This window comes from Durotheca rogersii (genome assembly GCF_024521655.1).
Source record: "Durotheca rogersii strain YMJ 92031201 chromosome Unknown GGS23scaffold_39, whole genome shotgun sequence".
NCBI lineage: Eukaryota > Fungi > Ascomycota > Sordariomycetes > Xylariales > Xylariaceae > Durotheca > Durotheca rogersii.
Window position 1 is genome coordinate 94,611 of NW_026251270.1, and position 26,600 is coordinate 121,210.

The 26,600-nt window shown below is 57.6% G+C and overlaps 9 protein-coding genes across 9 annotated transcripts; 4 read left to right on the plus strand and 5 right to left on the minus strand.

Moving 5' to 3' along the window:
- The first annotated feature begins 89 nt into the window (after window positions 1-89).
- GGS23DRAFT_345943 (uncharacterized protein) lies at window positions 90-1,542 on the plus strand. The gene has a single exon (XM_051513097.1). It carries the CDS (start codon window positions 308-310, stop codon window positions 1,310-1,312), a length of 1,005 nt encoding a protein of 334 aa, XP_051367672.1. The 5' UTR covers window positions 90-307; the 3' UTR covers window positions 1,313-1,542.
- On the minus strand, window positions 1,543-5,466 carry GGS23DRAFT_345946 (uncharacterized protein). The gene is made up of 4 exons (XM_051513098.1): window positions 5,047-5,466; window positions 4,865-4,977; window positions 4,514-4,804; window positions 1,543-4,453 (listed from the first exon to the last, which is right to left on the minus strand). Exons 1-4 carry the CDS (start codon window positions 5,190-5,192, stop codon window positions 1,773-1,775), a joined length of 3,231 nt encoding a protein of 1,076 aa, XP_051367673.1. The 5' UTR covers window positions 5,193-5,466; the 3' UTR covers window positions 1,543-1,772.
- A 1,201-nt stretch (window positions 5,467-6,667) lies between these two features.
- Window positions 6,668-7,741, minus strand: GGS23DRAFT_600859 (uncharacterized protein; the record flags this gene model as incomplete). Its single annotated transcript, XM_051519131.1, has 1 exon — window positions 6,668-7,741. The coding sequence occupies one exon, from the start codon at window positions 7,739-7,741 to the stop codon at window positions 6,668-6,670; it is 1,074 nt and encodes a 357-aa protein (XP_051367674.1).
- A 3,089-nt stretch (window positions 7,742-10,830) lies between these two features.
- Window positions 10,831-13,018, plus strand: GGS23DRAFT_587754 (putative benzoquinone reductase). The gene is made up of 3 exons (XM_051517505.1): window positions 10,831-11,504; window positions 11,856-11,941; window positions 12,067-13,018. The coding sequence occupies exons 1-3, from the start codon at window positions 11,478-11,480 to the stop codon at window positions 12,575-12,577; spliced, it is 624 nt and encodes a 207-aa protein (XP_051367675.1). The 5' UTR covers window positions 10,831-11,477; the 3' UTR covers window positions 12,578-13,018.
- A 95-nt stretch (window positions 13,019-13,113) lies between these two features.
- On the minus strand, window positions 13,114-15,353 carry GGS23DRAFT_616729 (MFS general substrate transporter; the record flags this gene model as incomplete). The annotated part of the gene is made up of 3 exons (XM_051520803.1): window positions 14,786-15,353; window positions 13,392-14,589; window positions 13,114-13,137 (listed from the first exon to the last, which is right to left on the minus strand). The coding sequence occupies exons 1-3, from the start codon at window positions 14,956-14,958 to the stop codon at window positions 13,114-13,116; spliced, it is 1,395 nt and encodes a 464-aa protein (XP_051367676.1). The 5' UTR covers window positions 14,959-15,353.
- Window positions 15,354-17,354: 2,001 nt separating this feature from the next.
- Window positions 17,355-18,741, minus strand: GGS23DRAFT_600862 (uncharacterized protein; the record flags this gene model as incomplete). Its single annotated transcript, XM_051519132.1, has 2 exons — window positions 17,355-18,551; window positions 18,625-18,741. 2 exons carry the CDS (start codon window positions 18,739-18,741, stop codon window positions 17,355-17,357), a joined length of 1,314 nt encoding a protein of 437 aa, XP_051367677.1.
- Window positions 18,742-21,496: 2,755 nt separating this feature from the next.
- Window positions 21,497-22,059, plus strand: GGS23DRAFT_346153 (uncharacterized protein). Its single transcript, XM_051513100.1, has 2 exons — window positions 21,497-21,857; window positions 21,916-22,059. The coding sequence occupies exons 1-2, from the start codon at window positions 21,596-21,598 to the stop codon at window positions 21,972-21,974; spliced, it is 321 nt and encodes a 106-aa protein (XP_051367678.1). The 5' UTR covers window positions 21,497-21,595; the 3' UTR covers window positions 21,975-22,059.
- Window positions 22,060-22,810: 751 nt separating this feature from the next.
- GGS23DRAFT_587761 (uncharacterized protein) lies at window positions 22,811-24,964 on the minus strand. The gene is made up of 3 exons (XM_051517506.1): window positions 24,519-24,964; window positions 24,269-24,435; window positions 22,811-24,191 (listed from the first exon to the last, which is right to left on the minus strand). The coding sequence occupies exons 1-3, from the start codon at window positions 24,554-24,556 to the stop codon at window positions 23,050-23,052; spliced, it is 1,347 nt and encodes a 448-aa protein (XP_051367679.1). The 5' UTR covers window positions 24,557-24,964; the 3' UTR covers window positions 22,811-23,049.
- A 791-nt stretch (window positions 24,965-25,755) lies between these two features.
- On the plus strand, window positions 25,756-26,274 carry GGS23DRAFT_600864 (ribosomal protein S8; the record flags this gene model as incomplete). The annotated part of the gene is made up of 1 exon (XM_051519133.1): window positions 25,756-26,274. The coding sequence occupies one exon, from the start codon at window positions 25,756-25,758 to the stop codon at window positions 26,272-26,274; it is 519 nt and encodes a 172-aa protein (XP_051367680.1).
- Between the last annotated feature and the right edge of the window lie 326 nt (window positions 26,275-26,600).

Here is a 26,600-nt window from a genome sequence, read left to right on the forward strand (position 1 = left end):
TAAGTGGGGACAGACTTGATTCGATATTCTGCCGAACTTCACCCAACGCCCCGACCTCCGGGAAGTGGGTCTCGAATAAATTCTGGAATGCCGCAACTATTCATCACTATCACCAACCAAGCCGCCTGCCGGGCTCAGCAAAAGTACCGGCGCATTATTGCGATCGTTTCCCTCTCCTCTCCTTGAGGCGAGCGTCGCACGGAGAGAAACAAAACCCAGATGCTTTACGCCCGTTGGCCAGGAGAAACACTCCCAGGCGCCAACTACACGGCTCCGCACGTCGAAAGCCGGCGGTAGCACCCCCGAGATGCCGCCCGCGCTCCCGCGGCCGTCGCCCTCTCTCCTCTCGAGAGGAGCAGCGTCGGTAATCCCATTCTCACCAACCTCCGCTGCCGCCCCCCGCTCACCCTCGGCCTCCTCCCGCCCGTTCTCCTCCGCCGTCCCGCGGTGCGCCTCGCGCCGGCAGCGCATCCCGCCCGAGTCCCCGCGCTTCATCAACGTGCCGAACCCGCCGCAGGACCAGTCGATCGAGGCGCGCCGCGAGCTGAAGCCGATCAAGGGCCACCTGCCGGTGCCGCGCCCCATCTTCAAGCACCCCGAGGACCGCCGCAAGGTCACCGACGCCTGGCTGCGCGCCGCCGCCCCCCTGCCCACCCCGGGAAGCAAGAGCGGCAAGGCCGAGACGCCCAGCAACTCCGCCCAGGCCTGGAAGCGCCTCATGGCCGAGACGCGCCGCAGCAACTTGCGCGACGGCGTGCGCCGCCTCTACGACCGCCACAGGCGCCTCCAGCGCCAGCGCCGCGAGCGCCAGATCACCGGCGCTGCCCGCGCCCGCGCCGCCGCCGAGGCCCCCGAGCGCGAGGACGAGCGCCTCACTGCCACTACCGTCAACGCCGGCACGCTGCAGACCGCCGTGATCCTCGACCCGCTGCGCTTCGAGCGCGCCCTGGAGTCGCGCGAGCGCACCAACGCCGTTGCCCAGCGCCGCAGCGAGGCCCGCCGCGACGCCCTCCAGGAGCTCTACATGCGCGCCCGCTCCTTCATCGTCACCGAGGAGCAGCTCGAGGCAGAAGTCAGCCGTCTCTTCTCCCCCACCTATTGGAAGGATCAGGGCCTCTCATCGAGCGGCTTCGAGATCACAAATGTCTGGGATCTCCACGGCCGCCCCAAGACCGTTGCCGATATGTTCACCGACATCTCTCGCAACTCGAGCACCTTGCTGAAGAATTACGAGACCGATAAGACACGCACCCTCAAGCGCCAGAAGGAGGTCGCCGAGGAGCTTACGGGTGGCAAGCTGGACGGGACATAATATCGTCCACGCGGAACTACCAGAATTTACTTTCGATTGGTCACGGTCGAGAGGCGAAAAGCGGTGTTGAATGCGGGCCTCACCTTACTTCCCCCTCACTATCGAGTGGTGACAGGTGCAATGTTAAGACGTTTACACTAATTACGCCTGTATTTATGAGATCCGGCAGCTTCTTCACGAACGTATGTATATATCTCCCGTACAGGACAAAGAATAACGTCCATCATGGAGCGCACGGCGTAACGCGACGATTGACCCTCTTGATGAACATGACCGAACCTTGCAACGCCCCCGTTACGCCCTCAGGCAGACCCAGCCCCAGCATGCATTGATCGAGTTATGCAGAATAGAAGGCGATGCATCCGTGTAGCAAATACCAATTCGGTGTCATGTTTATGTGAACAGGTAGCAGCATAATCCTACAGTTATTATTTTCAAAAATATAGCCCTCTTCCACATTCTATCGCTTCTCCACCAGTAAGAAATGCATCGCGACGTAGGCTAGCACGACAAAAACTGCGGCAAACACGCCTAGGTTGGCGACATCCGACCATTTTGCCGAGTTGTTGAAGCCGAACGAGCTCAGGATCGCCGCACCGGGTACCGTGATGTCGAGGCCATACTTCTTATCAATAAGAGTCAGTTTTACGACTTCGTTGACGATGAGGGCCTCGAAGCCGTAGTGGAAGATGGACAGGGACTGCAGCCAGAGCGCTGCATCGGGAATCGCGTCGTGGTTGAGGAGCAGCCCAGCAAACAAGAGGGAGAAGAGCATGACCAGGCTCCCTATAAGGTTCGCCACGCTACTATCCTTGCACACAACGCCAATAAATAGGCAGATGGCAGCTGCGGCCATGTTGAACAGAACTAGAATGAGCATGAACGTGAAGAAGTGTGGCGCATCCGGGATTAGACCTGTCATGGGATAGATGATGGCACCCATCAGGATCGGCGGAATAATTCTCAGGGGGACAATGTCGAATAGAACCTTTGCGACGAAGTAGGTGATAGGCGAGTAGTATCCGTTCGCCCTCTCCCGGACGAAGAGGAGACGTTCGGAAGCGAAGACATTCAGGCTAGTAAGCGTGCTGAAGCCGTAAAGAGCGAGGAGGAAGAAGAACAGGCCGAGTCGGTTCTGGAACCCAGGGATATCGTCGGTTAAACCGTAGAAAAGGTATCCCGAGAGAACAGCAAGAGTTATCGCGATGGCGTAGTGTGTCAGCATCAGGAACGGGTTGCGGTAAAGGTTCTTCCACGTCCTCTCTGAGAGAATGATGAATTGCCTCAGGTAACCGATACGTGCGTAACCGCGTCCAATCGCGCTGCCGTCGCCATACGCTCCCTGTGCTCCGTTCCCGTTTTGACCATTGGCGGCCTGGGCACTGGCTGCGGCCTGGAGGATTTCATCGTGGATGTCGCTAGCAATGTCAGACTCGGCGAAGGCTAGAACAAGACTATCGAGATTTGTTCCGGCGGCAGGCGGAAGGTCGTGGACGTCTTCAATAACTACCTGCGGGCGAACACCACCGCTGGCCGGTTGCTTGTGTAGTTTGTAAGACCCAGCATCTTCTTCGACATCGGAAGAGGCAGCAGTGTCGATGATATTCTTCCGTCTCGTAAAGAGCTCTCGCTCCTGTCTCGCCTTGACCGAATCCTTGCGCTTGCCCTTAGGTCGGATCGTCGACGGTTCTATCGAGCTGTCTTCGGCGATGCTGGCCGTCCCAGAGGCGCTGGCAATCGACTTCACAGCGGTGGTACTGCTGGGACCAACGCTCCCACCGTCGTTCGTGATGGATCCATCGTCGAGAATGCTAGAAGAGCTGGCATGCATCGTGAGATCGACGAGGTAATCCGCAATGTTAAAGCCTGGCGGACACGTGTAACCGATCCGGTCGAAGTACTCCTGGCACAGGGAGAAGGGGCCTGAATATACGGTCTTGCCCTGCGCGAGAAGAATGAGACGATCAAACAAAGCCACAATGTTGGACCGCGGTTGGTGAATAGTGAAAATGACAGTGCGCTGGTACGTCTTGGCCAATGTTACGAGACATTCGATGACATTGAAAGCGTTGAATGCATCGAGGCCACTGGTGGGCTCGTCGAGGAATAGGATCGAAGGGCTGGTAACCAGTTCGCAGGCGATGCCGACGCGCCTCTTTTCGCCGCCAGAGATACCTCTTCCTTTGCCCTCTTCGGACCCGATCAAGGAATCCCGAATGTGGTAGATGCCAAGCTGCTTCTCAACTTCAAAAACCCTTTGCTCCTTAGCCGCGCGACCCATTCCGCGGGGAAGACGGAGGAGGGCGCTAGTCAGGATGGTTTCGTGCACAGTCAGCGTCGGGAGCATAGTATCCTCCTGGTCGACGAAACCAACGACGCTCTTAAATTCGGTATCGGTGACCTTCTCCCCGTTGACGAGGAAGTCTCCTCCGGTCTGACCACGCTTGTTCTTGCGCGCTAGTATATCCAAGAAGCTCGTCTTTCCCGCTCCAGACGCGCCCATGATAGCCGTGATCTCTCCGGGGTGCGCGATGCCCCTGATATCGCTGAGGATGGCCTTCCCATTGAGCCCGTAAGAAACGTTTTCGAAATACAGAGTAGCCGGTTTGTGGTCGATCATCAATTTGGTGGCTTCGTCGTCGGAATCGTCCAAGTGGATAGGTCCGTACCGGTACTGGCGGTGGGAGAGATACCAGATCAGCAAGAAGACGGCAACGAGGAACAAGGAGCAGCCGGCAATGATGCCCGCGATCAAAGGCGTGTTGATCTTCTTGATAGGGCGCTCGTAGCCGGGAACTTGAGTGTGGTAGAGGCACTCGCCAGAGCGGCAGTCCAACTCGATGCTCTCATCGCCGAAGATGGTGCTAACCATCCAATCGAGCTGCGGTTCTCTGAATTTGCAATTGTTGATTCCGCCATTCTCTTGTAGGCAATTAAAAGTAGCAGGGCCAGTGACGGATTCGTTAAGGAAGTCGGTTAGATCGATGGAGCCATCGGCTCCACAAAGCATACGGTCTTTAACACAGCTACAGCGGACGTCGGGGCACTTGTAGAAAGTGCTGTTCTGATCCGAAGTGAAGTCGGCGTTGGATTCGCAGTTCTCGAGATGGCAATAGAATGACTCGACTCTATCAATCCAAACTGTTTGTCAACCACGTCAGCTCCATGTGCCCAAGCATGCCAGCAGGGCGATGAACCTACACTGGAAATCGCAGATTCCTTCCTCCTTCTTGCAGGTGAAGGTAGCCTGGGGTATCTTGCCGTCGAGCATGCCCAGGATCTTCTCGTTGGTAACGGCGCACATCTGGTGGTTTTCGTTCACCACCTCGCCGTTCTGGTAGCAAACACCGCCGTCTCCGGTCTCCATGAGAGCATCGCAAGCATTATCTTGGATGCAGACATTGCAGTTGATTCCCGTCCAACCTTGGTCGCATTCACAAGTATCGCCCGACCTGATCGGGCGGTCTCTGCCTCGAGCAAGAGAACCGCACGCTAAGATGCATGGTCAGCTAGGTGCGGGTCAAAATCGGGGGGTATCGAGGGCTATCGTACTAGGCTCTAAGCAGTCGTCGCCTCCAAACCCGGCCGGGCATTCGCATTTTCCGTTGTATTCGTTGCACTCGGCGTACTGGCCACACTCGTGAGCCGGCAGGAGACAGTTGAAACTGCGTAGATAGTTAGAGGTTAGCTCGGTCAGCTGGCAAAGGACGGGGGCATGACGAGAGCCGGCATACCATGGCGGACAGTCGTTTGGTCGGTCATCTAAGAGGGCCAGCTGGGCCCGCATCATATCGAACTGCGTGTAGTTCTTCTGACCAGCAACAAGACACGACAAGGCGAGCGCGCCGACGGCCGCACGCCTCGCGCCCGGGGGCAGCATGATGGGCGTGACCGGAAAGCTGGAGCTTTCAGTGCTCGGATAGCTAAGGACGGTGTTGGTCGAGGGAGATGAAAAGACGCGACTCGGCGGTAGGCTACCACATTAAACCGCAGGTCTCACGGAGGTCCAAGACAAGGAAAACGGTCAAAATGGCAGGTTCGCAGTCGGCAGTTCTGAAGGTGACGGGCGTGCTCTGTCGCGGATGCAAGACGCTCCACCGGCTTGGCCAGCTGACAACGTCACCACTACACCACCAAGTCGATTGGTTAGACAGGTGGATGGGTGTATTAGCGAGGCGCGTGAATGATGTCAGACAGGGTCAGTGTCGAGCCGACGGGGTCACTAGGAGAACCGACGGGGACGGGGCTACAGGAAGAGGATGCAGACGGCGACGAGCGATAAGGCATAGAGAGGGGGAAAGGGAAAAGGGAATTCAAATGGCGCCGACTCGAGCCGGGAGACGGTCCGGCGGTGTAGAAGGCTGGGAAGGGTAAGAAGAAGACGGAGAGCGGGCGATGAGGATAAAGAGTAGAAGGTCGGCCGGCCAGTCAGTCAGTCAGTCGGTCTCGATAGAAGCGGGCATGAGAGGAGATAGGCAGAGAGGGAGAGGAGAGGAGAGGTGAGGTGAGGAGAGGGAACCAGCCACAATCAGCCAGTCAGTCAGTCAGATCACTTGCCGAGCTTCTGGAACGCTCAGATGACATCGGGGGCAGAGAGGAAGGTTGTTGCGTGCGCGGGTGTGGCTCAAATAGCACGTACCTGGGCGGTATGGAGGTACATCAGCAGCAGCGGTTAGGCCGGTTATTGTAGTGGTATATTCCTAACACGGCGGCCAAGAGTCGATACCTAAGGTACCTAACCGCCAGAAAGAGATTGGCGCAGGTTACTACGCGCTCGGCTTGGCAGACATCCCACGTACCTGCAGCGCCCACAGTCTGTGGGAGAGTACATTCTTATCTCCCTCTCTTAGGTACCAGGTACAGTGATTTAAGGTGTGTACGCTTCCATAGAGGTACCTAGTAACGACTTCATACAAATTACAGGTAGGTGCCTACCCACCTAAGGTACCTAAGGTACCTACCTCCTCTAGGTGGAGTACTCGAGCCGATGTAGCGTACCTTAGGAACCTGTATGGAAGACTGGAATACGAGATATGCCTAAATTGATAGGTACCTAAGTCTAAGGCGCCACCAACTTACTCATACGCCGCCTGGGTCTTATTGTCGCCGGAAATCAGATTGTCAAAAGGCCTACCTATTTATTGAAATGATTTGCTCGAACGCCACTCGGAAGCTCAGTATGCCGACGATGTTTCGCGACAAATGAAAGCTTGTGAAGAGATGGATCCCCAAAACGAACTCTCATAGTGAAGATTATAATGACCCCGACCCAAGAGCGACCATAGTTATGGTAGGTACCTAAGGTAGGTGAAGAAGGATGGGAGCGCCACAGCTCGTGATAAGAACCTCCCGGCCCTAGGCAACCTCCAGGAACTCGAATATCCTCCTTACCGCCTGATCATCGCCCTCAGAAGTCCCGGCTAGATGCTCATCCACCCATCCGCGTGTGTTCCCACCACCAAAATCAATCAGCCAAGGTTCATCAGTATCGGGATGTATCAAAACATTGTCCGCCTTCCCGTCACCCCAGACGATGCCATTCCCGTGCAGCCAGTCGACTGTCTCTCGCACCTGGGTTGCCCAAGTCTCCCTTCGCTCCTTAGAAATTGTGGATATATCATCGATTCTTGCTAACGTTGATAATTCCGGGTCCTTGGGATGCGGGATTAATTCTTCGAGGATTCCAATAATGTTTCCATTATCAGGCATCTCGATGAGTCCTAGAAGTTTTGGCACGTGGATTTTCAAGGACTGCTGGGTAGCGTAGGCGGTAATCTTGCTGAGACAGTCCAGTTCCCGCTGCATAGCTCCTCCATCAAACTCACGGCCAACCTTGGCGCACGTATCACGTCCGTCCACTAAAACATGCGAGATATAACCATCACCCAACAGCTTTTTGAGCACCCGGATCCCCGTGGTTAGATATCTAGGCAGTCCAAGGTCCTCTTTGACCTTGAGCTGGACGTTGAAGACTGGAAACTGTGGACTTGGCAACTGTGGGCTGAGAGAAGGAAGGTCCCTTTTGTAACCCTTCCCGGGGATTTCGGATAGTTCCAGACGATAGGATCCTTCCCGAAGGAGCTTCGGCGTCCCGTCCACGGTAGTAAGACTGAAGGAATATTGCGGCGGAAGGAGAATTGAATGGAGGTCGGACGGGGGTTCTGCTGATGGGGGAACAAGATGATCAAGTATTGACTCTCCAGCTCCAATGACGGCATCAAGGAGTTCGTCGTCAACCGCGTCCTGTTCGTCCTCGTTACCGCGAAGACATGCCGATGTATATTTCTCGATAAGAAGATTCTCTATCGCACCAAGATAAGGGTTTGGATCGAGGTATATTATTATTCTCGCGCCGTTCCAACGTATGCGAACGGTGACTCCATCGCCACATCCATGTGACGTTCCTTCGATGTAGTAAAGATCGGGCATAGCGGATTTTAGCAGATAGAGGAGGGTGTTGATAGGGCCTGAGATGAAATACTTCTCCCTTTAGATTATTCTTGGTAAATTTCGACGGTCTGTTTCGTCGTGAATGACCTGGGGTTGTACCTGAGCGGAAGGACATGTGTTGGGCGCTTGAATGTCACGACCACTAACACACGGATGAGTCAGCCATCTACCCACGCCAGTTAACTGCGCCAGATAATCGGTATTGATGTTCGAACAACCTAGCCAGAGCCACGGCACTGAGCGCAGTCCCACCTAGGACCGTCCCGACGACATTATTCCCAAGCACGAGTTTGTGTTCCCGGCCAAGGTCCGCCAACCGCTCCTCCGCAGCGTCGAGGCGGCTGTCTCTGCAGGGTACCACTGGGCGATTGCGACGAGCTAATACCTACCTATATCGAAGGCATGGTTGATTGCTAGGATCTGCGCGAGCCGCTGGGCTGCGTCGCCGGATGCCGGCCGCGCGCGACTACGCCGGCACGAGCATGTTGCGGCTCGGCGACTGCATCACGCGCGCGTGGTTTGCACCGAGGGGGGAAAAGCGATGAGCCACCAATGTAACTAACCCTCAACAAAACGTTTTTGTCGAAGCAAAGGCTATACTCGTGCCAGGATCGCAGTTCTTCGAGCACGGACGGCCGGCCTTCGAGGGCTGACGACAATCCTCGCTCAGGTGTTGGAGAGGCCTCGACGCCTATTCAGCGACCAATCTCGCGTGTTGTGCCGGGGAGGTAAAATAATAAAAGGCGCCGTGGCGGCCCAAATATTGAAGTATTCGTCGCAGACATTCCTCGCGCACGTAGGAGCACGAATGCAACTTGCCTACGACGACATACCTACCTACCTACTTGCGTAGGCGCCGACTACCGTCCTGATCGCCGTCGTATTGTGGAATGGCTGGGACGCCCCGCAGCAGTGTATTGAAGAACGTCATCGCCTCGGATAAATAACCTAGGCGTTACTCCCGATAACCCCTGACCGGGTGTTGTTGTTCTGGTTGCAGACCCCTCAACTCAGAAGTAACATCCCAACCACGCACGAGCCCCGGGATGGAAGCAACCCGGGAGCTAAGGAGTCGACGCGGCGATCTTGAATAGTACGCGAGATCGGGGCGAGACTCAGCTGCCTAGCCGTCAACTAGATTTAAGCATAGGGGGAAACATGTGCCCCGAAATGCTACGTGATCGGGTGGCGGTAGCGGTCGCACGGCGTCCTGTATGGCACCATTCCGAGTGCGACTTCGATGAAGGCGGCTATGTATTGCTTGTCTTCCGGCTAGAGCCGCCAGGCCAGCCGGAGCTCGAACGAAGTCGGATGGCTCGTCCGAGGCCATCTGTGCCAACCCCATGCCGTCGTTTCAGATGCCTCAACTGCCATGTATATCTGCGCACGCTTACCGACGGCAAAGCCTGTGGCCCGGAGCGAGCGCGCCTCGGGTTCTCGTCGCTTGTCGTGAGACGACGAGAGTAGGGCGCGAGAGAAAGAGACGCCGTGCATATGCGCTGTAACTGCACGAGAGCCGGTGGATCTATAGTGGTAGCATGGAGGTATCCGCATGGCCCCTTTCCAAGACGAGTCAATACCACCTAAGCGAGGGATGAAGGCGTACAGCTACGTACCTACATGCCCACATGCCAACCTTCATACATACCTCGTACGCAGGTCACGTCGGCATCGACACACTTGTCTGCTCCCTCTTTCAGTAACCCCTTCGCCGTGCCCGGGTACGTGTAGAGTGAGGGTAAGGTAATATACATAGGCACGCCGCTGAAGAGACGAAGAAAAAAGCGTACGGAAGCAATCGACTCGGGATTCCATGTGCAGATCCCCACCTTAAGTCTTCGGCGCCAGGGGGGAAAGGAGGGGCAATATCGAGAGCTCTGGGATCGATGCACCAGCTCGACGTGGCCCGGTCAGCCGGTTGATTATCTGATTATTATGTACAACAACCGCGAGCCAGCAGTAATCAACCTCTTGCTGGCTGTGGTTATTAAAAACCTTATGGAGAGGATAATGCCTATGGAGAGACGGATAGGTAGGTAGATACGCACGGAGAGAGAGGTGGAGCAGACACTCGAGACCCTCTCCCACCCAGTCTTCTAGCCGCTTTGTCATGGACGACAAAACGAATGATAATCCACATTCTCTTTTCCTTCTACCCCCTCCACCCCCTCCATTCTTTTCTTTCTATCTCGAACACTCACGTCATGCCACCTAAGTAGTTAGGCGTAGCCCGGCCTAGCTAGCTCGGGCGATCGCGGGCAGGACGAGCACCACCGGGGCAACGAGAGCTTCGCGGACACCCCGCCGCCCTCCCTCCCCATGCAGCCGCCCCGGATCTGGACCTCGCATAAGACTTACGCGAGCGGACTCGTAATCCTTAATCAGCAGCCTGGAATGTTGCCTCGCTGCGGACGTCGAGAGACGGGGTTGGTCGGGACGGCGATCCAAGTACCGGAGGTTAGTGAGAGTCGCAGATACGCCTGAGAGCCAACGAGAATCCTCGCTCCCGGCCAAGATGCAAAGAATAGTACGACTGATGACATACGTTCCTGGATGAATACGGCGTATCTGTTGTTAGAGTCTTCCTTCGCATTACACTAGCCTGGCTGTATGTCTACTGCCGTACGTTGGCGTTGGCCTCGGGCGAGCTCCCCGTAGGAGCGACGACGAAGGCACTCTATCTGGCATATGGCAAGTGAGGAATCACCAAACTACTGTAGGAACCCGGTATCCAGTCCTCTGAGCGGGAGCTATCCTCCCTCCCTAGTAGATAATTGCTTAGGTACCTACCTACATGTGCGCACAGGTAGCTTGTAGCTCTCTGCTGAGGATCCCGATTCGCGACTTGGCATTCCCCCGGTGGACGGGGAAAGATTTTACCTAGATATTACGTCCCTCTTTGCTGGCGCGCTGGCGAAGTGGTCAGCAACCAGGACAAAGACGGCGATTGACGAGGCAACAATTGCATCAATCCTAGCCTGCATTGCTAATATATATCAGACGCGAGGGGAGGAGTAGGAGGGGTGGGAGGTGGGGGAGAGGGGGGGGGGCGGAAGATCCCCTGCGGTAGCGTACCTACGCAGACGAACTGCCCGCCAGGTTGCCAGCAGCTTGAGAGAGAGATACAGGCGGCGTTGCTACTCTGCAGTCTTAGCTAGTCATTGAGGCGCGCCGGGTGCCCGGGGTGGAGAGAGAGAGACACGTTCGAGCGGACAAGCCTCGCTAAGAAGAGAGTGGCGAGAAAGTCGCCATCCGGAAGGGGATCCCAGGATTCGGTGTCCTGCCGAATGAGATCGTCCCAGTCACGACAGGGCCGTCACTACAGATCCGTCCGCAGGACCGCGCAATTAATAAGTGTTGACTGAAGAAGAGGTAAGCATATACGCAGAGCACACCACCGCGATCCCCACCCCCTTTGGCCCAGCAGGGCGCCCCATTCGCCCCTACTGTCTTCGACGCCTACGTCTGTAATATGTGATGGTGGCTGTCTGCGTGCCAGCACATATAAAGTCGGCCGGAGTCCCTCTCTCGTAGCGTTCATCCTCTTGCTCTCCCCTACCTCCCTCAGCATAAGCAATACTGTCAGGACCCGATAGTAGCTACAGCCCTTCTCACGAGACGAAACGAGACGAGACTCTCTCCTCCCTTGAGCAGCAGCAACTAGACGCCCATTCTATTCCTCCATACCTATCCACTCGTCAGCTACCTATCTACAATGGCTCCTAAGATTGCCATCGTCTATGTAAGTGCCTGGGCATTTTCCTCTGTTGTCCACCATACAACTATCCGGCTTTCGTACCTACGCGGGGACAGAGCTGTTCATTGGGCCGGGGCTGAGGAGGGAGAGCTTGCGGACGCCAACCAGTGGGAGCTCGGCGTCGAGACATGCATCGAAAGCGGCGGTCGTGCGCGGCGGAGGGCCTGCGTTTCATTTGGCAGTGCGTTGGAGTGGGAAGATGATGAATCATGACTTTGCCGGCCTAGTCAGGGCTCCCCACAACGAACGCAGGCCGCCACTTTTTTTGTCTCCTGTCATGTCTCCGTCGTTATGATGTAGTACGGCGCACACTAACCCGGATCGCGTCCGCTCTAGTACTCGACGTGGGGCCACGTCCGCAAGCTGGCTGAGGCTGAGAAGGCCGGTATCGAGCGAGCTGGCGGCACTGCCGACCTGTACCAGTAAGTAAGCCTCCGCCCGATACATCCCCTCACCTACCTGGCCTGGGCACCTTGCCGTCCGCTTGCCCCTGGCCGGCAGGTTGCCCGCGAATACTCGGGAGTTGCTGATCGCGCGAGCCGCGCAGAATCCCCGAGACGCTTTCGAGCGAGGTGCTCGCCAAGCTGCACGCGCCGCCGCAGTCGACCGACCACCCTCTGCTGACGGACCCGGCGACGCTCGAGGCCTACGACGGCTTCCTGCTGGGGATCCCGACGCGGTACGGCAACTTCCCGGCGCAGTGGCGCGTGTTCTGGGACCGGACGGGCGGGCAGTGGAGCCGCGGCGGCTTCTACGGCAAGCTGGCGGGGCTGTTCCTCTCGACGGCGTCGCTCGGCGGGGGCCAGGAGTCGACGGCGCTCGCCAGCATCAGCACGCTGGCCCACCACGGCATCATCTACGTGCCCTTCGGCTACGCCAAGGCCTTCGCCGCGCTCACCGACCTCAGCGAGGTCCACGGCGGCGGCCCCTGGGGCGCCGGCACCTTCGCCGCCGGCGACGGCTCCCGCCAGCCCACCGAGAAAGAACTCGAGATCGCTAGGATCCAGGGCGAGGAGTTCTACAAGACCGCGGCCAAGTTCACCGCCGGCTCCGCGTGACTGCATGGTAGCCACGCCGAGCAGCCCGAGGGAGCCAAGACTACTACTCAGCAGCCGGGTGCCGCCGCGTCCGAGTCCGGCGCTGCACCGCAGGGCGAGAAGAGCGAGAAGAGCGAGGGTCCCTGCGGCTTGCCGACGAAGTGCATAATACTGTAGAGAAGACATACCTACCACGAAAGCCACGAAATAGCATCAAGATAAATTTAATGAAAACAAACATCTGCACTCGATCAACCGCTTCTTGTGTATAAACTAAGAAGTAGGTAGGCAAAATAACTAGGTGATGGCATCCCGCTGCTAGGAGCAGCACACAGGCGGAAGCGAACTCCTCTCCAAGTAGCGGCTGTCTGTCCTTCAACCCCATAACTCTGGTGTAAATAACAGGTCCAAGTCTACGCGGCCATCGGTCACTTACATACCTGCCTATCTACGCACTTACACGCACACACCCTCATACCTACACGTATGCACTTACGCTTGGCGCAATGCGTCCAGTAAAATGTAGACATAGACACATTCCTGATCTACATCCACCTTTACTCTGAGTGGCTCATATGGATCTGCATCATGCAATTAGGTAGGTACACAGTTGTCAGTGTCTCTCATCTGGACCACCAACCCCGCCGCCACAACCTCCCCATTTCCATCCCCCTCCCTCTCCTCCTTCTCCCTTTGATCCTTTGATCCTTTGCTCCCCTTTTATCTCACGGCGCTACAACTTTTCCTCCTCAGTTTTCTCCCCAGCTTCCTCTCCTCCTCCTCCTCCTCCCCCTGTTACTACTCCTCCTCTCGCATCCACCGTCTCCTCCCTCACCCTCCTGACCCGCAACCACTCCGTGACCGCCCACCCGGCCGAGCCCGCGAGCAGCGTCGTGCCGCTGAACAGTATGAGCCCGCGCCACGCGGCGTCGGCGTCGGCGCCCGTCCCGGACTGCAGTATCGCGCCGGCCACCGGCGTCCCCACCAGCACCGCGGCGCCGACGAACGCGAAGGCGGTTCCCATGCGCGCGCCGAGCCGGCTCAGGTCGGGCGTCAGGCTCGCGATCGCCGCGGGCGGCAGGCTCGTGACGCCGCCGTTGCAGAAGCCGAAGACGACGGCGAACGCGGCCGCGCCGCCGGCGCTGCGCACGCCGAGCCAGCCGTACGCGGTCGCGGCGGCCGCCAGCGTCGTCGCCGCGAGCACCCGCAGGCTGCCCAGCCGGTCCGCCGCGAAGTTGGGCAGCAGCCGGCCGGGTACGCTGCCGGCGTTCAGCAGCGTCACCAGGTACGGCGTGACGCGGCCGTCGGCGGCGCCGTGCCGCAGCACGTACAGCTGGAGGTAGAAGAACGGCACGTACAGCCCCATGAAGGCGACGAGGCCCGAGAGCGTGTACACGGCGAACGGCGGCTCGCGGAGCGCGGCGGTGTCGATGAACGCGCGGCGCGGGCGCGGGCCGGCGAGCGCCGGGTTCGGGCGCAGGAAGGCGAGGGGCACGGCGGCGAGCGCGAGGGCGATGAAGGCGAGCACGCGCGAGGCCCAGGCGAAGCCGACGCGGGGCGCGAGGCGCGCGAAGACGATGGGGAAGACGATGCCGCCGAGCGGCGAGCCGACGGACTGGATGCCGAGGACGAGGGCGCGGCGGCGCGCGAAGTACTGGCTGAGCACGGCCGCGGACGGCAGGAACAGCAGGCCGGAGCCGGCGCCGACGCAGACGCCCTGCGCAAGCACGATGTGCCAGTACGCCGAGCACAGCGACGTCATGAAGAGGCCGAGCAGGACGAGCAGAAGCCCCGCCGAAGTCAGGTGCCGGAAGTAACCAGCGTCGAAGAGCGGGCCCGACACCAGGCCGCCCATCATGAGGAGGGCGCCCTGCAGCGAGCCGATCCAGCTGATATCCGACGACGAGGCCTTCCCCACGAGCAACTCGGTCTCGTAGTAGGTCTGGTACACACCGAAGGAGTTGACGATGCCCCACGTGAGGAGCATGACCACGAAGGCCCCGAGGACCTGGAGCCAGGCCTGGAGACCGCCACTGTTGGTAGAGAAAGCGAGGAGTCAGCATATTTTCCTTTCCTCCTCAGCGTATAAGGCGGCTACTCGGGCGGCTAACGGAGCGCCCGCAGAGAGGGAGAGAGAACTACGTGCGCACGAAGGTAGGCCTCAAAGCATACGCACTCCCTATCGTTTCTCGAAATAAGCATCACACACAGACGCAGACACACACTTACTCCGGAACTGCGGGCTTAGCGGCGGCATTCGGCGGCGCAGTAGATGGGCCGTTCGTCTCGGTGTCGGCGGGGATGGTTCGGCCATCGGCCACCCGTTCGACGGTGGTGGGTTCGAGGGGCTCAGCACTTAAGTCCCTATCGCTTTCCACGTCCACCTCATCCTTCCTGTCCATGGTGTAGGGCTGGTGGCCGAACGCCCCCAAATCCAGTATGCTCTCGCTAACCCTGCCGTTCTGTCGGACAACTTGTCTGTACCTGGGCTCTTCCTTCACCGTCTCTGAGGGCGGTTCCGGCTGTGCGCCCGATGCGGTCAAGTATGCTAGTCGAGCAGAAGCAGGAACCTAGAGAACTCCACGGGTCCTTCTATTGCCCCCGAGCTCTCTTCAACCAGCACCGTCGGAATTTGCGTGCTTCATGAAACCACCATGTAATACCTAGGTAGGTAGGTAAGTAAGCGAAGTCGGTCCTAGCCGCGTCCCCATCCACCTGTCTCTCTCCGTACGACACCACGACTCCTAGTAGGTATATACATCCATTATTAGATAGGGGGTACGTACGTTGTGTTAGCTATCACCACAGTACTAGGGGTCCCCTAGATCAGCCCTCGTCTCGGTCCTAGTGGCTTGGGAACGAAATGGAAAGAATTGCGGATTGTCTCTTTGCCGCCTCCTCTGGTTTTAGTATGGTGCATGTGCGTGTGTGTGTGCGTGTGCGCATGCTCTTGCGTATGGCAATGGGATGTGTGTGGCGTATACCTCGGCCAGAAGAATGAGGGTGCAAAAAAGTAGGGAGGTAAGTGAAAGCGAGGTAACACGATATAAGAGGGCAGAGAGAAAGTTGACCAGATTACGCGGGCCTCACAGCGCCCAACTGCAGCTTCTTTTTTATTTTTATTTTAATAAAAAAAGTTTCGGCAATAAAGCCGAGAAAAATAAACCGAGATAAATAAATCGAGATAAATAATCAAGATATAGCCAGCCAGCCAGCAACGCCAGGATGGAATCGGAGAGGAAAATGGTGCAATGGGGCAATTTTGACGATTGCCCGCTCGGTATCTTCCCGGGTTGCATAACGAAAGATGCGACCCCCATACCGCAATATTAGATTAATAACCAGCATCGTTTCGTTTCCCTTCCCTCCTCGGCCTTCTTCTCGCCCCCCCACACCTCCTTTCGGCCTGCCTAACTTGGGCATGCGTACAAGTCGCACTGCAACTCCGGCTTCCTACACATGCTTGTCTACTACCGACCTGCCTACCTAGCACACCCAGAGAGAGAGTGTATGTGTGCAGAACTCGGCAATAAGGAGGCAGGGAGGGGGAGTTGTGGCTCTGGAAGGCCGGCGAGGAATGAGGCTATCGGGAGGGACACGCACACTATGAGTAATCCATAAACCATACCTAGGCACATACACCTTACACCTATACCTATTCATAAGCAATACTTGAGGCGTCCCGCGCGTGTGTAGATAAAAACACAACCTCCCAACTAACAGAAGAAACACCCATCCCTACCTACGTATATAGCCTTCTATAGCCGATTCGTGGACCCGTTTCTCCGGGGCGCGGGTGCCGTGCCTGTGGGCACCCCTTCTCCTTACAGTTAGGTATGTTTGGCACGCGCCAGGCCGAGATGCTGGCGACGGCCGTACATACATACCTAGGTATATACCCGCGTTTCATCCTACGAGCAAGGCGAATTCTACGGGCATGGGGCGGATATGCGTACCCAGGCAGGTAGGCGGTGGTGGTGGTGTACATACCTGAACCAAGGCGCGACCAACCTCGAGGGACCTCGAGGGCCCTCGAGCTTCTGGCCTACCCCTGGCCAACCAACCCTGGGGTCAATTCCCTTCTTGGCTCCCACGAGCTCCTTCGCAGCGGAGATCGGCCTACGCACATGCATAACCTAAGGTTAATGAGCCCACGACGATCGAGGGCATCCGCGTAGCGTCGCACCCGGTACCACCCCCAGTAGACCAGTGTCTAGACGTCTCGCAGAGGGCTCCGACACGGTAGGCGACGTGGATGCTGAATCTCGTTGAGGGGAGCCCGACTCGGCATAAGACCAACATCGCATTGGTGATGCTATGTATATCATGATTCTCGTCGTTGCGCCCTCATCCCGTCGCTTTCCTTGACTCCACAAAGATTGATTCTGACGAGAGGCTCTCCTCTCATACCGTCAACCCTTGATATCCCTTCCGTCGCCTCAGAGAAGAGCCGGAAACCGCTGGACGCCACGCAAATATGATACAGAATCGAAATGTCGTCCACACTATAAATCCACCGGGTCCACTCCGCCCACCCCGCAGCCCCGTCCACATCGTATTACATCAAAGAAGTTTACCTTTTTATCACAAGCCACGTCGTAGTTTGGTATACCGGAAGGCTGGTGTCGGTCTGGATCGAGCATCCTTCAGATATTCGTGCGAGGGGGTTGTCGGGACGGACATGGGCAAAATGCGAGCTATTTAGTGCCCAAGATAGGTACAGATCAGGGCTCGGCCTAGCTCCACTCCCCTTGCTTATTGGCCTCCCCAGCGCCAGGTTCGAGTGATCGGTACGCATTCAGGGTCGGTCGGTGTCATTCGGGTGCGCCGTTGAAGGTTCGATAACAATTTGCGGCAATTTCCCGATCCGCAGGCTGGGCAGTTGTGGCGCGCCTCCAACCCCCCTCGATGAGCTTGCCGAGCCACCGTCACCTGAATTATCCGTAGGTGAGACGTCTCTGCTATCGCCTCCAGCCCACGCGCTCGGCCTTCGCTCGGGGCTGTGAGACTGGTGAGTATAGTGGGGTGGAGGCTCATTAAATAACGGCGTCGTCGCCCCGGATCTCACGTCATCTAGGCTCACGTCCTCGTAATCTGGCGGAGGCATCATGGAGTCGCCCAAGTCCTCCTCGCCAATGATTTCGGGGCTCGACCCTGCGCGGGTGTGGCTACTGCTCCCCAGCCGAGGCGTCGAGGTTGCGGATCTCAATCCCGGTGACGGAATATCGGTATCGAGGCTCAGAACGGAGCTCGCACTTCGGTCGCGGCGGTGCGACAGGGCCGAAGGTGATCGAGTAGATGCAGCGATGCTGGCCGCGTCGGAAAGCAGTCCGACCCGTTCGCCCTCGTGGCTGTTTGCGCGGACCCTGGTGCCGTTGAGCTGAGCGACGCCGAGATCGTGATAACTAACGCTAGAGACGGCACGTTGGCGCCGCTCCTTTACTTGTCCGTAGGCGTCGCGCAACTCCTCCACGACGGTACTGTTGAGAGCAGCTCGTCGCTGAGCCGATAGCTCGCCCAGCGCGGCCGTGTCCCCGCGTTCCCTAGCCTCCCGGGTTAAACGCCGTCGCTCGTCCCGTGCTGCGTTCTCCCGCCTCCTCGCCTCTCGGATCTGGAATAACGCCTCCATCTCTTCGTCCCGCATGCTTTCTAGGTCCTCGGTGGTGGGGCACTCTATCACAATGTCGATCCCGTCACGCTCGCCCTCACGGCCGATGACCTGCTCGGTTTCGATTGCTTTCGTGCGATAAGGAGGCAGGGTCATTACCGACCGGATCGACGTATTCCTGTCTATTTGTGATGTCGCGGTATTCTCGTTGGTTTCTGGGTCAGAGCGGCCATCATGTGCCCTCCTTCGGGAGCCGGAAGCGTCGAGGGATTCGCCGTCCGAGGCTTGCTGGTATGCGCCCCGTTCCGATTTCGACCGTTTCTTGTACCGCGAGAAGCAGTAGATCGAGAAGACGAGGATGAGCACAGACAAAACTGACCCAACACCCTACAACAACGTGGAATTTCTCCGGTCAATAAAACGAACCCGGGTATATCGTGCTCGCTCGTGCGTTACTTACGACGAAGATGGTGGTAGAAGAGGAATTCGACTCTCTAGGCACCAGTTTGCTGATGGCAGGCGAATCGCCGGTAGCAGCAGGCCGCAGGGGCACGGGAATACGGTTTGGGAGCCACATGGTGAGATGTAAACGAGCGACGAGCGAACGCGGTCCTTTGCGACCGATGTGTAAGGTGGCACCAGACAGTTGCAGGCTCGGAGCCAACAAGCCCGAGACTATCTTCGGGAGAGCGCCGCTCGCATGACCACTACAACAAGCTAAACTGAAAACCAGATATCAGACGTTATTAGAAGCGGGGGGCCCAGCCGACACAACGGTGAGGATGGACGACGCTAATGGCTATGATAGCGACCGAGCGGCCTCTGCCGAGGGCGCAAAAGGTTGGCACAGACAAGGTTAAGCTTTGACCGACGGGGACTGATGGGAACCGCGTGGTTATAGGGCCAGACGACGCGGGCAGTGGTAGCAGGACCGTCTTCTCGTCGCGGCAGGCTCGGGACTGCCGGGCGATAGAAATAGCAGTAGACGCTGGGGACCGGCGAGCTATAGGCGAGTGTTATGTATTAGGTAGGTAGGTATGGGCCGTGGATGGAGGGATTTTACTGCACGGCCTCGAGCTGGGCTGGGACGAGCACGGTAGGTAGAATTGGCGATCAGCGGCCGGCAATAAGGGTTTGACGAGCTGTGTTGGTGTTGGCACCCGGACGAAAAGATTGCAGGGTGGTTGTTTGAAGGTGGGTAAAACAGATCAGCAAACCGAAGCGATTATACTAGGAAAGTAACAGGAGGGAACAGGAGGGATCGGAAGTGACTGAGATGCATAAGCTCAGGTGCCTGTAGTAGATCGAGATGGCTTCTTCGATATAAGTAGGTGGACAAGGCAGTATTAGCACGGTATATGCGGTAGATGTGAGGGTCGGCTCGTGTATGTGTGTGTGTGCAGGAGAACCGGATGTGTATGTGTAGGTGGAGTGGAGTGGGAGGAGGAGGAGGAGGAGGGGGAGACGGCGACGGGGACGAGGATGAGGAGAGAGGGAGGAGACAAGAGGGCTGATTAATGTGGGCGGGACGTTCGGACGGTAATGTAGGTACCTCTTGTGTGGCAGATCGTTGGGTCCTTCACTTATACCTGCATCCCGGGCAGATCGTTGCCATTTACTCAGGTACTACGTTAGGGTGGGTAGTTGGCTAAGGTAGGTGCATTTCCCAACCCGTTGCTGCTTAATTGCCTAGCAGGTTGGCTAGGTACCTCCTACCCTCCGGTCTAGACCGCATGCTAACCCGCTCAGGTGGCATTCTTATGCCAGTCATAAGTACCTACCTACCATAAATACCTAACCTACCTACCTTCTCCTACCAAACCTGAAGTACCTCTGAAGAAAGTAGCTGCCTTGCCTACAAGTACTGCACATGCTATAGAAACTCATACCTCCTGACAACTGCCATCGGAAGGGAATGGAAGGGAAATGGGGAGGTAAAGCTATCTTGGGCAGCCTCGAGAGGAGATACTATGTGTAAAGGGCACGATAAGGAGGTAGGTACCTAACCTAATTAGCCCACCTATCCTACCCTTACCCAGGTAAGTACCTAGTAGGTACATATGTATTGTATCTACCTCCCTGACGTTATCATTAAGTACATAGGTAGGCAGTGCCTCAGCGCCTAGCAGACTCGACAGTCTGCCCAAGCCCAAGGCCGTTTAGCAGCGAAGCAGGGGAATACGCACCGAGAATCCAGTGTTGCTAGGAGAGCTACGTGTATAGGAAGTACCCAAGGTGACGGCCTCGAGTGCGCGCCTTCGTCATAACGCAGTCATACATATAATAGTGAGAGCCTTTCTAAAATCGACCATCTCCTAGTCTTCTGCAGGTACTTTGGGTAATCGTATACCTAGTATATGCACCTACCTGCCCACGCAAGCGCTACCCAGGTAAGGTAACCCAAGCCTCGCAGGTACCTACAGTAGGTCCCTCCTCTAAGCGTCTTGTACCAGCGGGCTGGGTGCCTCAGGTGTTAGCTCCCGTACCCGTAAGGTGAGACGTCGCCCTGCCTATCTACATCCTCGGAATGGCTTCTTCTCCGGCAGATGGACTGACTGACAGGCCTGCGACAGATGAGTTCATTACTTCGAGCGCCCGCGGTTGACATCGATATCCACCAGCCAGCCTGCTTCCGCCCACCCTGTGCGCCCGCGCGCATCGTGCACCGCACCACCCACCCGTACATCCACCCTATCACCAGCCCCCGTCTCTGGGCTGTGCCGTCGGAAGCTCGATCCTTCAGCACCCCTCCATTGGGTCGCCCTCGCCCCTGGTCAACGCCTCTAACCCAATGGTCCCGCGACTTTATAATTTGCCCACGTACCGACATACGCACTCGCGCCCACGCTTCCGCCCGAAGCAGACGGAGGAGCAGTGAGAATTCGTACATGGCCAGGTACCTAGATCAGCGATCGACCTGCCTGGCTGCTGCCGCCGTAGGCCTGTCTACATGTCTTCCGGAACGTGGGAAACGCCACGGTCTCGTCGCGTTGTCCCATTCCGACAGCTTGGTAAAGCTTACGCGCTGTGCCCGCGGTAGGTAGAAAGGAAACGAACGGGACCTACCTTATCTGCAGGGTGCCTCTGGCGCATACTCCCTCGAGGACTCCGCCGCGCCGTGTAGGTACGAAGCCCGAGTTAGTACCACCGGCTGTTTCCGGATCGTCTCTACCCGTGCCGAAGGCAAACGAGAAGGAAAAGAAAAAACAAGATGCCTGCCCAGTAGGTATCATTACGTGGGAGGCATGATGCTCACGGATTGTCGTGGTACGCCGGCAACGACCCTCTCAGTCTCATCGTCTAGTTTTCCCCCTCCGCAAGTCTATCTATCCATGTGCTCGTGTGCGTCTCCCCGTCCCCGTGCCCTTCAAAACACGCCGGGTCGTGGCTGAATATTTCATGTTCTACGACTGCGCCTCCATTTGTACGGGATGTTCTTGTTTTTTTCCTTGTTTACGTCTTGCCGGTCTCCCACACACCTCTCCCACACACACCTATGGACGCATCTGCCGAGTATGTCCGACCGTGTACCCTACGCAAAGGTGGCTGCGCGCAAGAAGGAAGACGGGGGCGGAGAACGCGCCAGCTCGTCACCTCAGGCAGCAACTAAGCGGGATAATGGGAATACACGTGCCTTGTCGTCTTACATAGGAACCTCTACAGCAGATTCACCAACCAACAACCAAGCAACTAGTCCGTGGCAGGCAGGTAGGCACCTATAGGCGAGTCTAATAACCAAGGTGCTTGCCAGCTCGAGACGGGGAGATGATAACACCGGCCTACGTGCCTGAATATATACGAAGGCGCTAACCGGGTTGGCACTGGAGCTGTCCGAAACGATTGTGCCCGTCGCACTAACAGGTCCCTCGAGGTGGTGTACTGTCTAAGACACGCATGGGTACGAGTCTTGTCAGCATCTGAATCGCAGCCGTCTGTATGTCTTAGATCGGCCCTCGTACGGTCGGCATGGTTACATCAGCTCAACCACCCGCCGAGTTGTCGGGGAAATTGGGGGACGAGAGCAAATAAGGGAACAGGAAAAAAAAGTGAGAAAATATCGTCCTAGATGTATGTGTTATCTGGCGCAAAGGGTCCTGTTTCTCTTTTTTTTCCTTGGGGGGGTTGCAATACGGTAAAATTAGCAACATTACAGCAACGTAGAGAAGAGAAGAGGCCAACAGACGTTGCCCTGGAATTTGTGCGATGAGCCCGTGTCGTCGCTCTCCAAACGGGATCCGGTTTCGCCCCTGACTGGCGCATGAGTGTCCGGGTACGCACTCAGCTAGCTGCACCGGATACCGCGCGCTTACGCCGCCCGCCCGCCAATCGAGCAGAGATCCCCTGGCCCCGGACATCTCTCTCTCTCTGTTTCCACGTTTACCTGCCCGAGCTGCTCAGAGACGCCCCCTAAGCCAAGCGCAACTATGCGGAGAGGCGCACCTAGGCAATGTAGGTAGGTGCTGAACGTAGGTACCTACTAACACCCGCATTGGGTGGGCACCTCCTCCGTATGTGCCTAGATCCGTCGTCCGGATATCCTCGAATCCGGCTTAATTCAACCCCCCAACGTATCCCCTCGTTTCCAACTCTCACGTGTGCCGTGGTTGCACTCATGTGCCCGAGGGCGGTGATTTAGAAACATCGCCCCTGTTTGTAGGTGCAACTTGGTCCGAATGCTGCTGTGCCGTGATTCTTCGACTTGACCTTGCTACGGTTTGATCTACCCCTAAATACAAATTTCTCCCGCGTCCGACAGCTCATCCCGTAAAAGAAAGACAATAAGATAGCCTTTGCGTGCTGTCGCTGAAAAAAAAAAGACCTCCTAGAGCTAGGCCCCCCTTCCTCTTTTGCAGGTAGGTATATAATGATGTACAAGCCCAGGCCGCTAACCGAACCTCTTCTCGAACTTCTTCAGCATCCCCGTGACCCCCTTCTCCAGTCGCTCCGCGTTCTGCCCCAGCCTGCTCTGGTGCTCCGTCTTGGGCTTGTACTGCCCGTACTTGGCTGCGTGCTCCTGCTCCGTCGGCCGGTACAGTTGCTGGTGGATGTTGTAATCCGTTCCCGCGCCCGCGCCTGCGCTCGCCTGCGGCGAGGTTGTGTAGTTGTACTGCGAGTAGCCTCCCGGAGGCGCTGGTGGTAAGCCGGGGCTCTGGACAGCTGGTGGCGGTGTTGGCTGGTGGTGCTGCGTGCTCTGTGGGGGCGGAGGTGGCGGAGGCGCGAATCCGGGCGAACCCGGGAAATTGCCGCCATAGGGGCTCACGAGTCCCGGCGACGCCAGGCCTGACACGGGCATCGTCGTCGACCGTTGCAGATTCGTGTGTGCGAACTGGGACGGCGGGAAGCCTGGACTCGTGAGGCCCGGGCTTGCTAGGCCGGGACTTACCACCCCGGGCCGAGGCTGGGGTGGGGGGCCGGGGAAAGTAACGGCTCCGTGCCCGGGAGTGTATGGAGCGACGTGGTCTCGCGCGACGGCGGCCGCGAGAGGGTCGTGCCCGTCATCTTCAACCGGCGGAGGAGTCTTCTCACGGTGTATCCTCTGCTCCGCGGCCGCCGGCGCCGCTGGATTGTACGGTATCGGTGCGAAGCTTTGCGACGAATCTCTCTGGCTGCCTGACGGCGAGCCCGAGGTCGGAGGAGGCGCGAAAGTAGGCACGGCTTGGGGTGCCGGCTTGGGCGATGAATACTGTGGGTCCGAGATGGCCACGTTCTCGAGTTTCTGGACCAACGAGATCGGGCCTTGGGGTTGGCCGTACAGATGCGGCGGCGGGCTAGGCTCGTCGGCGACCTCGACTTGGGATGCAGGGAGGACCCGACGCACGCCATTGACAAATTGCAGGGCATCGTCGTGAGTCCAGAAGTAGATATCGAGAGAGTGTAGTTTGTAGTGGTACTTGTTCTCGTTCCGCGGGTCGAAGGTTGGGAGATGCCACTGGCTTTGATCTATCGGCGGGCCGGGAACGCCTTCAACTAAGATGTTGACCAGGCACTGCTGCTTGTAGGAATACCGGACCCGGGTTCTATCTAGGGCTGCATATGCGGCGCGAAGGTTAGGACGGCAGCCCAGATAGCATACGCATGGTGGATTGTCTCGGAATCTGTCTTACATCCGTCAAATGCATCTTGGTCGTCTGTGCCCGGCTGGTTCGCGATCTCAATGCGGGCCCTGCGGTCATTCGCATTTTCGAACAGGTAAACATAAGAACCCTTGTCGAAGCGATGGTGAGGCGGGTGTGCTTCAGGAGGTCCGTAAAAGTAGTGAACGTCGCCGAAACTGTGGTAGAGGACACGAGATCAGTCACCGCAAAGCCCCGAGGGGTCCCCGAAGCTCATCTTCAGCCATCCTCGGGCACTCACAGCGTCGCAACGTTCTCCTCACCAGGCCGAACCGCCATCTCGATCGCGACTCGGCCGCTAGTACGGACGATAGTGCGCTAGCAACGGGGAGAGGGGTGAAGGACAGAAGAGAGAAGTCGGAGGAACAGCAGCCGAGACCAAGGGGAAGTAGTCCAGCCTATGCTCTCTTGATTTTGGAGCTGTGAAACCGAGTGACGACGAGGGCTTCGAGAGCTCGAAGCGAAGAGAGAGGGGATGGAGAACGTGGTTCGAGAATCCGAGCCACCAACGAGAAAAGGAGTTTTAACAGCAGGCCGCCCAGAGGTCCATCGCTAAGTAGGTACAGCACAGCCTAGGGAGCCTCCCTACAGCAATCGGGACGACGCTTTCGCCCACTATCCTCCCCGCCTCTGTGCAGTACCTATATAGGCATGCTTTCGACGGGGACGTGGCATTGCAACCTGCTGAGTTGCGAGGGGGGGCTTTGCACGATAACCGGCGCTTAGACGAGCCAGTCCCAGTGGAGGGAAGACGACAGCGGGGGGCACTACGTACCTACCTAGGTACCTTAGGTACCTACCTCTACCTCTAGGTAGGTCCCTAGGATGTACCTACTCATAGCGTAGTGTCACTTTCAGGTATGCAGATACCCGGGGAATTGGATAATCGCAGAGATGGAGGGGCTTCGGTGGGGGTCGGAGAGCGGAGTTCGGCACGTGTCGGCCCGGGACCCTTCGTCGATGGGCGATTGGTGATTTTTTCGACGTATTTTTCATTTTAACACAGAGCTAGGTACTCTTTGCGCAACTCGATCCGTCCACTAAGGCGACCACCTCGTCCTGGAGTCTTCTCGGGGGTTTTTTTTTCTTCTCCCTCACCAGTGCCCGCATCGCCGTTCGGAACCCTGCGCGCAAGATCGACCCCTTCCTAGTTGCGAGTCGACAGGCCAACTAATCAATCGAAATCGACCGACGCTCCTTGAGGCAATCCCATTGCCGAAAGCTCGTCCCCGCCTTGTTCCCTCTCTCCGTCTTGGCTGGCGGGGGAAAGAGGACACGAAGAAGAAAAATACCCTGCCGCTCGCTCCCTACGCGAGTGACGGATTATCGTCGACGGCACGGCGGCTGGGAAGAGACCACATCCGCTCGGCGAGGCGTCTGCCTACTCGGAGTCGATACGCTCCCGTTCGCCTGCCTTGGTAAGGCTCCGTGAAAAAGAGCAACGGCCGGGGGAGAAGAAGCAGGCACCTGTGCTCGAGATGGGGCTCCCGAATATAGCGAACATGTGTTCGCACCTGCAGAACGCGGCCCGCGCGAAGCTCGGCCTGACCAGCGTCCCCCACACCAAGTACAACGTGCGCCTGGCGTTGGCGATGCAGCGAGCTGGCTTCCTCTCCTTCGTCACGCGCGGGACCAAGCAGCCGCCCGACCCGGCCACCGTGGGCGCATACGAGCCCCCGCCGGTAACGACGAAGAACGTGGCGAATCAACGCCTATGGCTCGGGCTCAAGTACAACCCCGACACCGGCGAGCCCGTGCTCGGCACCATGATGCCCATCACCAAGTCCAAGCGGCCCGTCACCATCCAGCTACCTGCCATCAACCGCATTGCCCGCGGCTTCGATTCCCACCCCCATCGCGGCCTCAGCATTGGCGAGGCCATCATGATCAACACCTCACTCGGCACCCTCGAGGTCCGCGAGGCCAGCAAGCGCGGGGTCGGCGGCCTTATGCTGTGCCGCATCGGCCCCCCGAAGCTTACCCGTCTCGGCCTATAGTGTGCATAACCTTACGTAGCGACGGACCGGTAGCTGTGTATGGGCCGGAGAGGTGGGTTAGGGAGCGATCAATGACGCAAAAGCCCAAATTTCGACTTGTCCAACGTGATAGGAGGCGAGAAAAAAATACCAAGAGGAGGGAGGTAGTTGAAGAGTTGGGCGAATCCGCAAGCGTGCCTCAAGCTCAGGTTAGGATACGATCAAGAAAACGGGCTGCTTACTTGCAGGGCACTCACCAACTGATGCCGGGACTGCAAAGATGACAGAACCGCCGGGGTGAGCCAAGGGTCATCGCTCGCCACTCCCTACTCATATCTCGCTCTCGT

Bases quoted from the DNA above. Each gene is read 5' to 3' on its own strand.
- GGS23DRAFT_345943 (XM_051513097.1), top strand. From the start codon at position 308: ATGCCGCCCGCGCTCCCGCGGCCGTCGCCCTCTCTCCTCTCGAGAGGA.
- GGS23DRAFT_345946 (XM_051513098.1), bottom strand. From the start codon at position 5,192: ATGCTGCCCCCGGGCGCGAGGCGTGCGGCCGTCGGCGCGCTCGCCTTG. The intron at 4,805-4,864 runs GTACGATAGCCC...CATGCATCTTAG, and splicing joins CGACGACTGCTTAGAGCCTA to CGTGCGGTTCTCTTGCTCGA. The intron at 4,454-4,513 runs GTAGGTTCATCG...GTTGACAAACAG, and splicing joins AGGAATCTGCGATTTCCAGT to TTTGGATTGATAGAGTCGAG.
- GGS23DRAFT_587754 (XM_051517505.1), top strand. From the start codon at position 11,478: ATGGCTCCTAAGATTGCCATCGTCTAT. The intron at 11,505-11,855 runs GTAAGTGCCTGG...CGTCCGCTCTAG, and splicing joins CTAAGATTGCCATCGTCTAT to TACTCGACGTGGGGCCACGT. The intron at 11,942-12,066 runs GTAAGTAAGCCT...CGAGCCGCGCAG, and splicing joins GGCACTGCCGACCTGTACCA to AATCCCCGAGACGCTTTCGA.
- GGS23DRAFT_346153 (XM_051513100.1), top strand. From the start codon at position 21,596: ATGTTCTTGTTTTTTTCCTTGTTTACGTCTTGCCGGTCTCCCACACAC. The intron at 21,858-21,915 runs GTCCGTGGCAGG...GGTGCTTGCCAG, and splicing joins AACCAACAACCAAGCAACTA to CTCGAGACGGGGAGATGATA.
- GGS23DRAFT_587761 (XM_051517506.1), bottom strand. From the start codon at position 24,556: ATGGCGGTTCGGCCTGGTGAGGAGAACGTTGCGACGCT. The intron at 24,436-24,518 runs GTGAGTGCCCGA...CCTCTACCACAG, and splicing joins GAGGAGAACGTTGCGACGCT to TTTCGGCGACGTTCACTACT. The intron at 24,192-24,268 runs GTAAGACAGATT...CCGCATATGCAG, and splicing joins CCAAGATGCATTTGACGGAT to CCCTAGATAGAACCCGGGTC.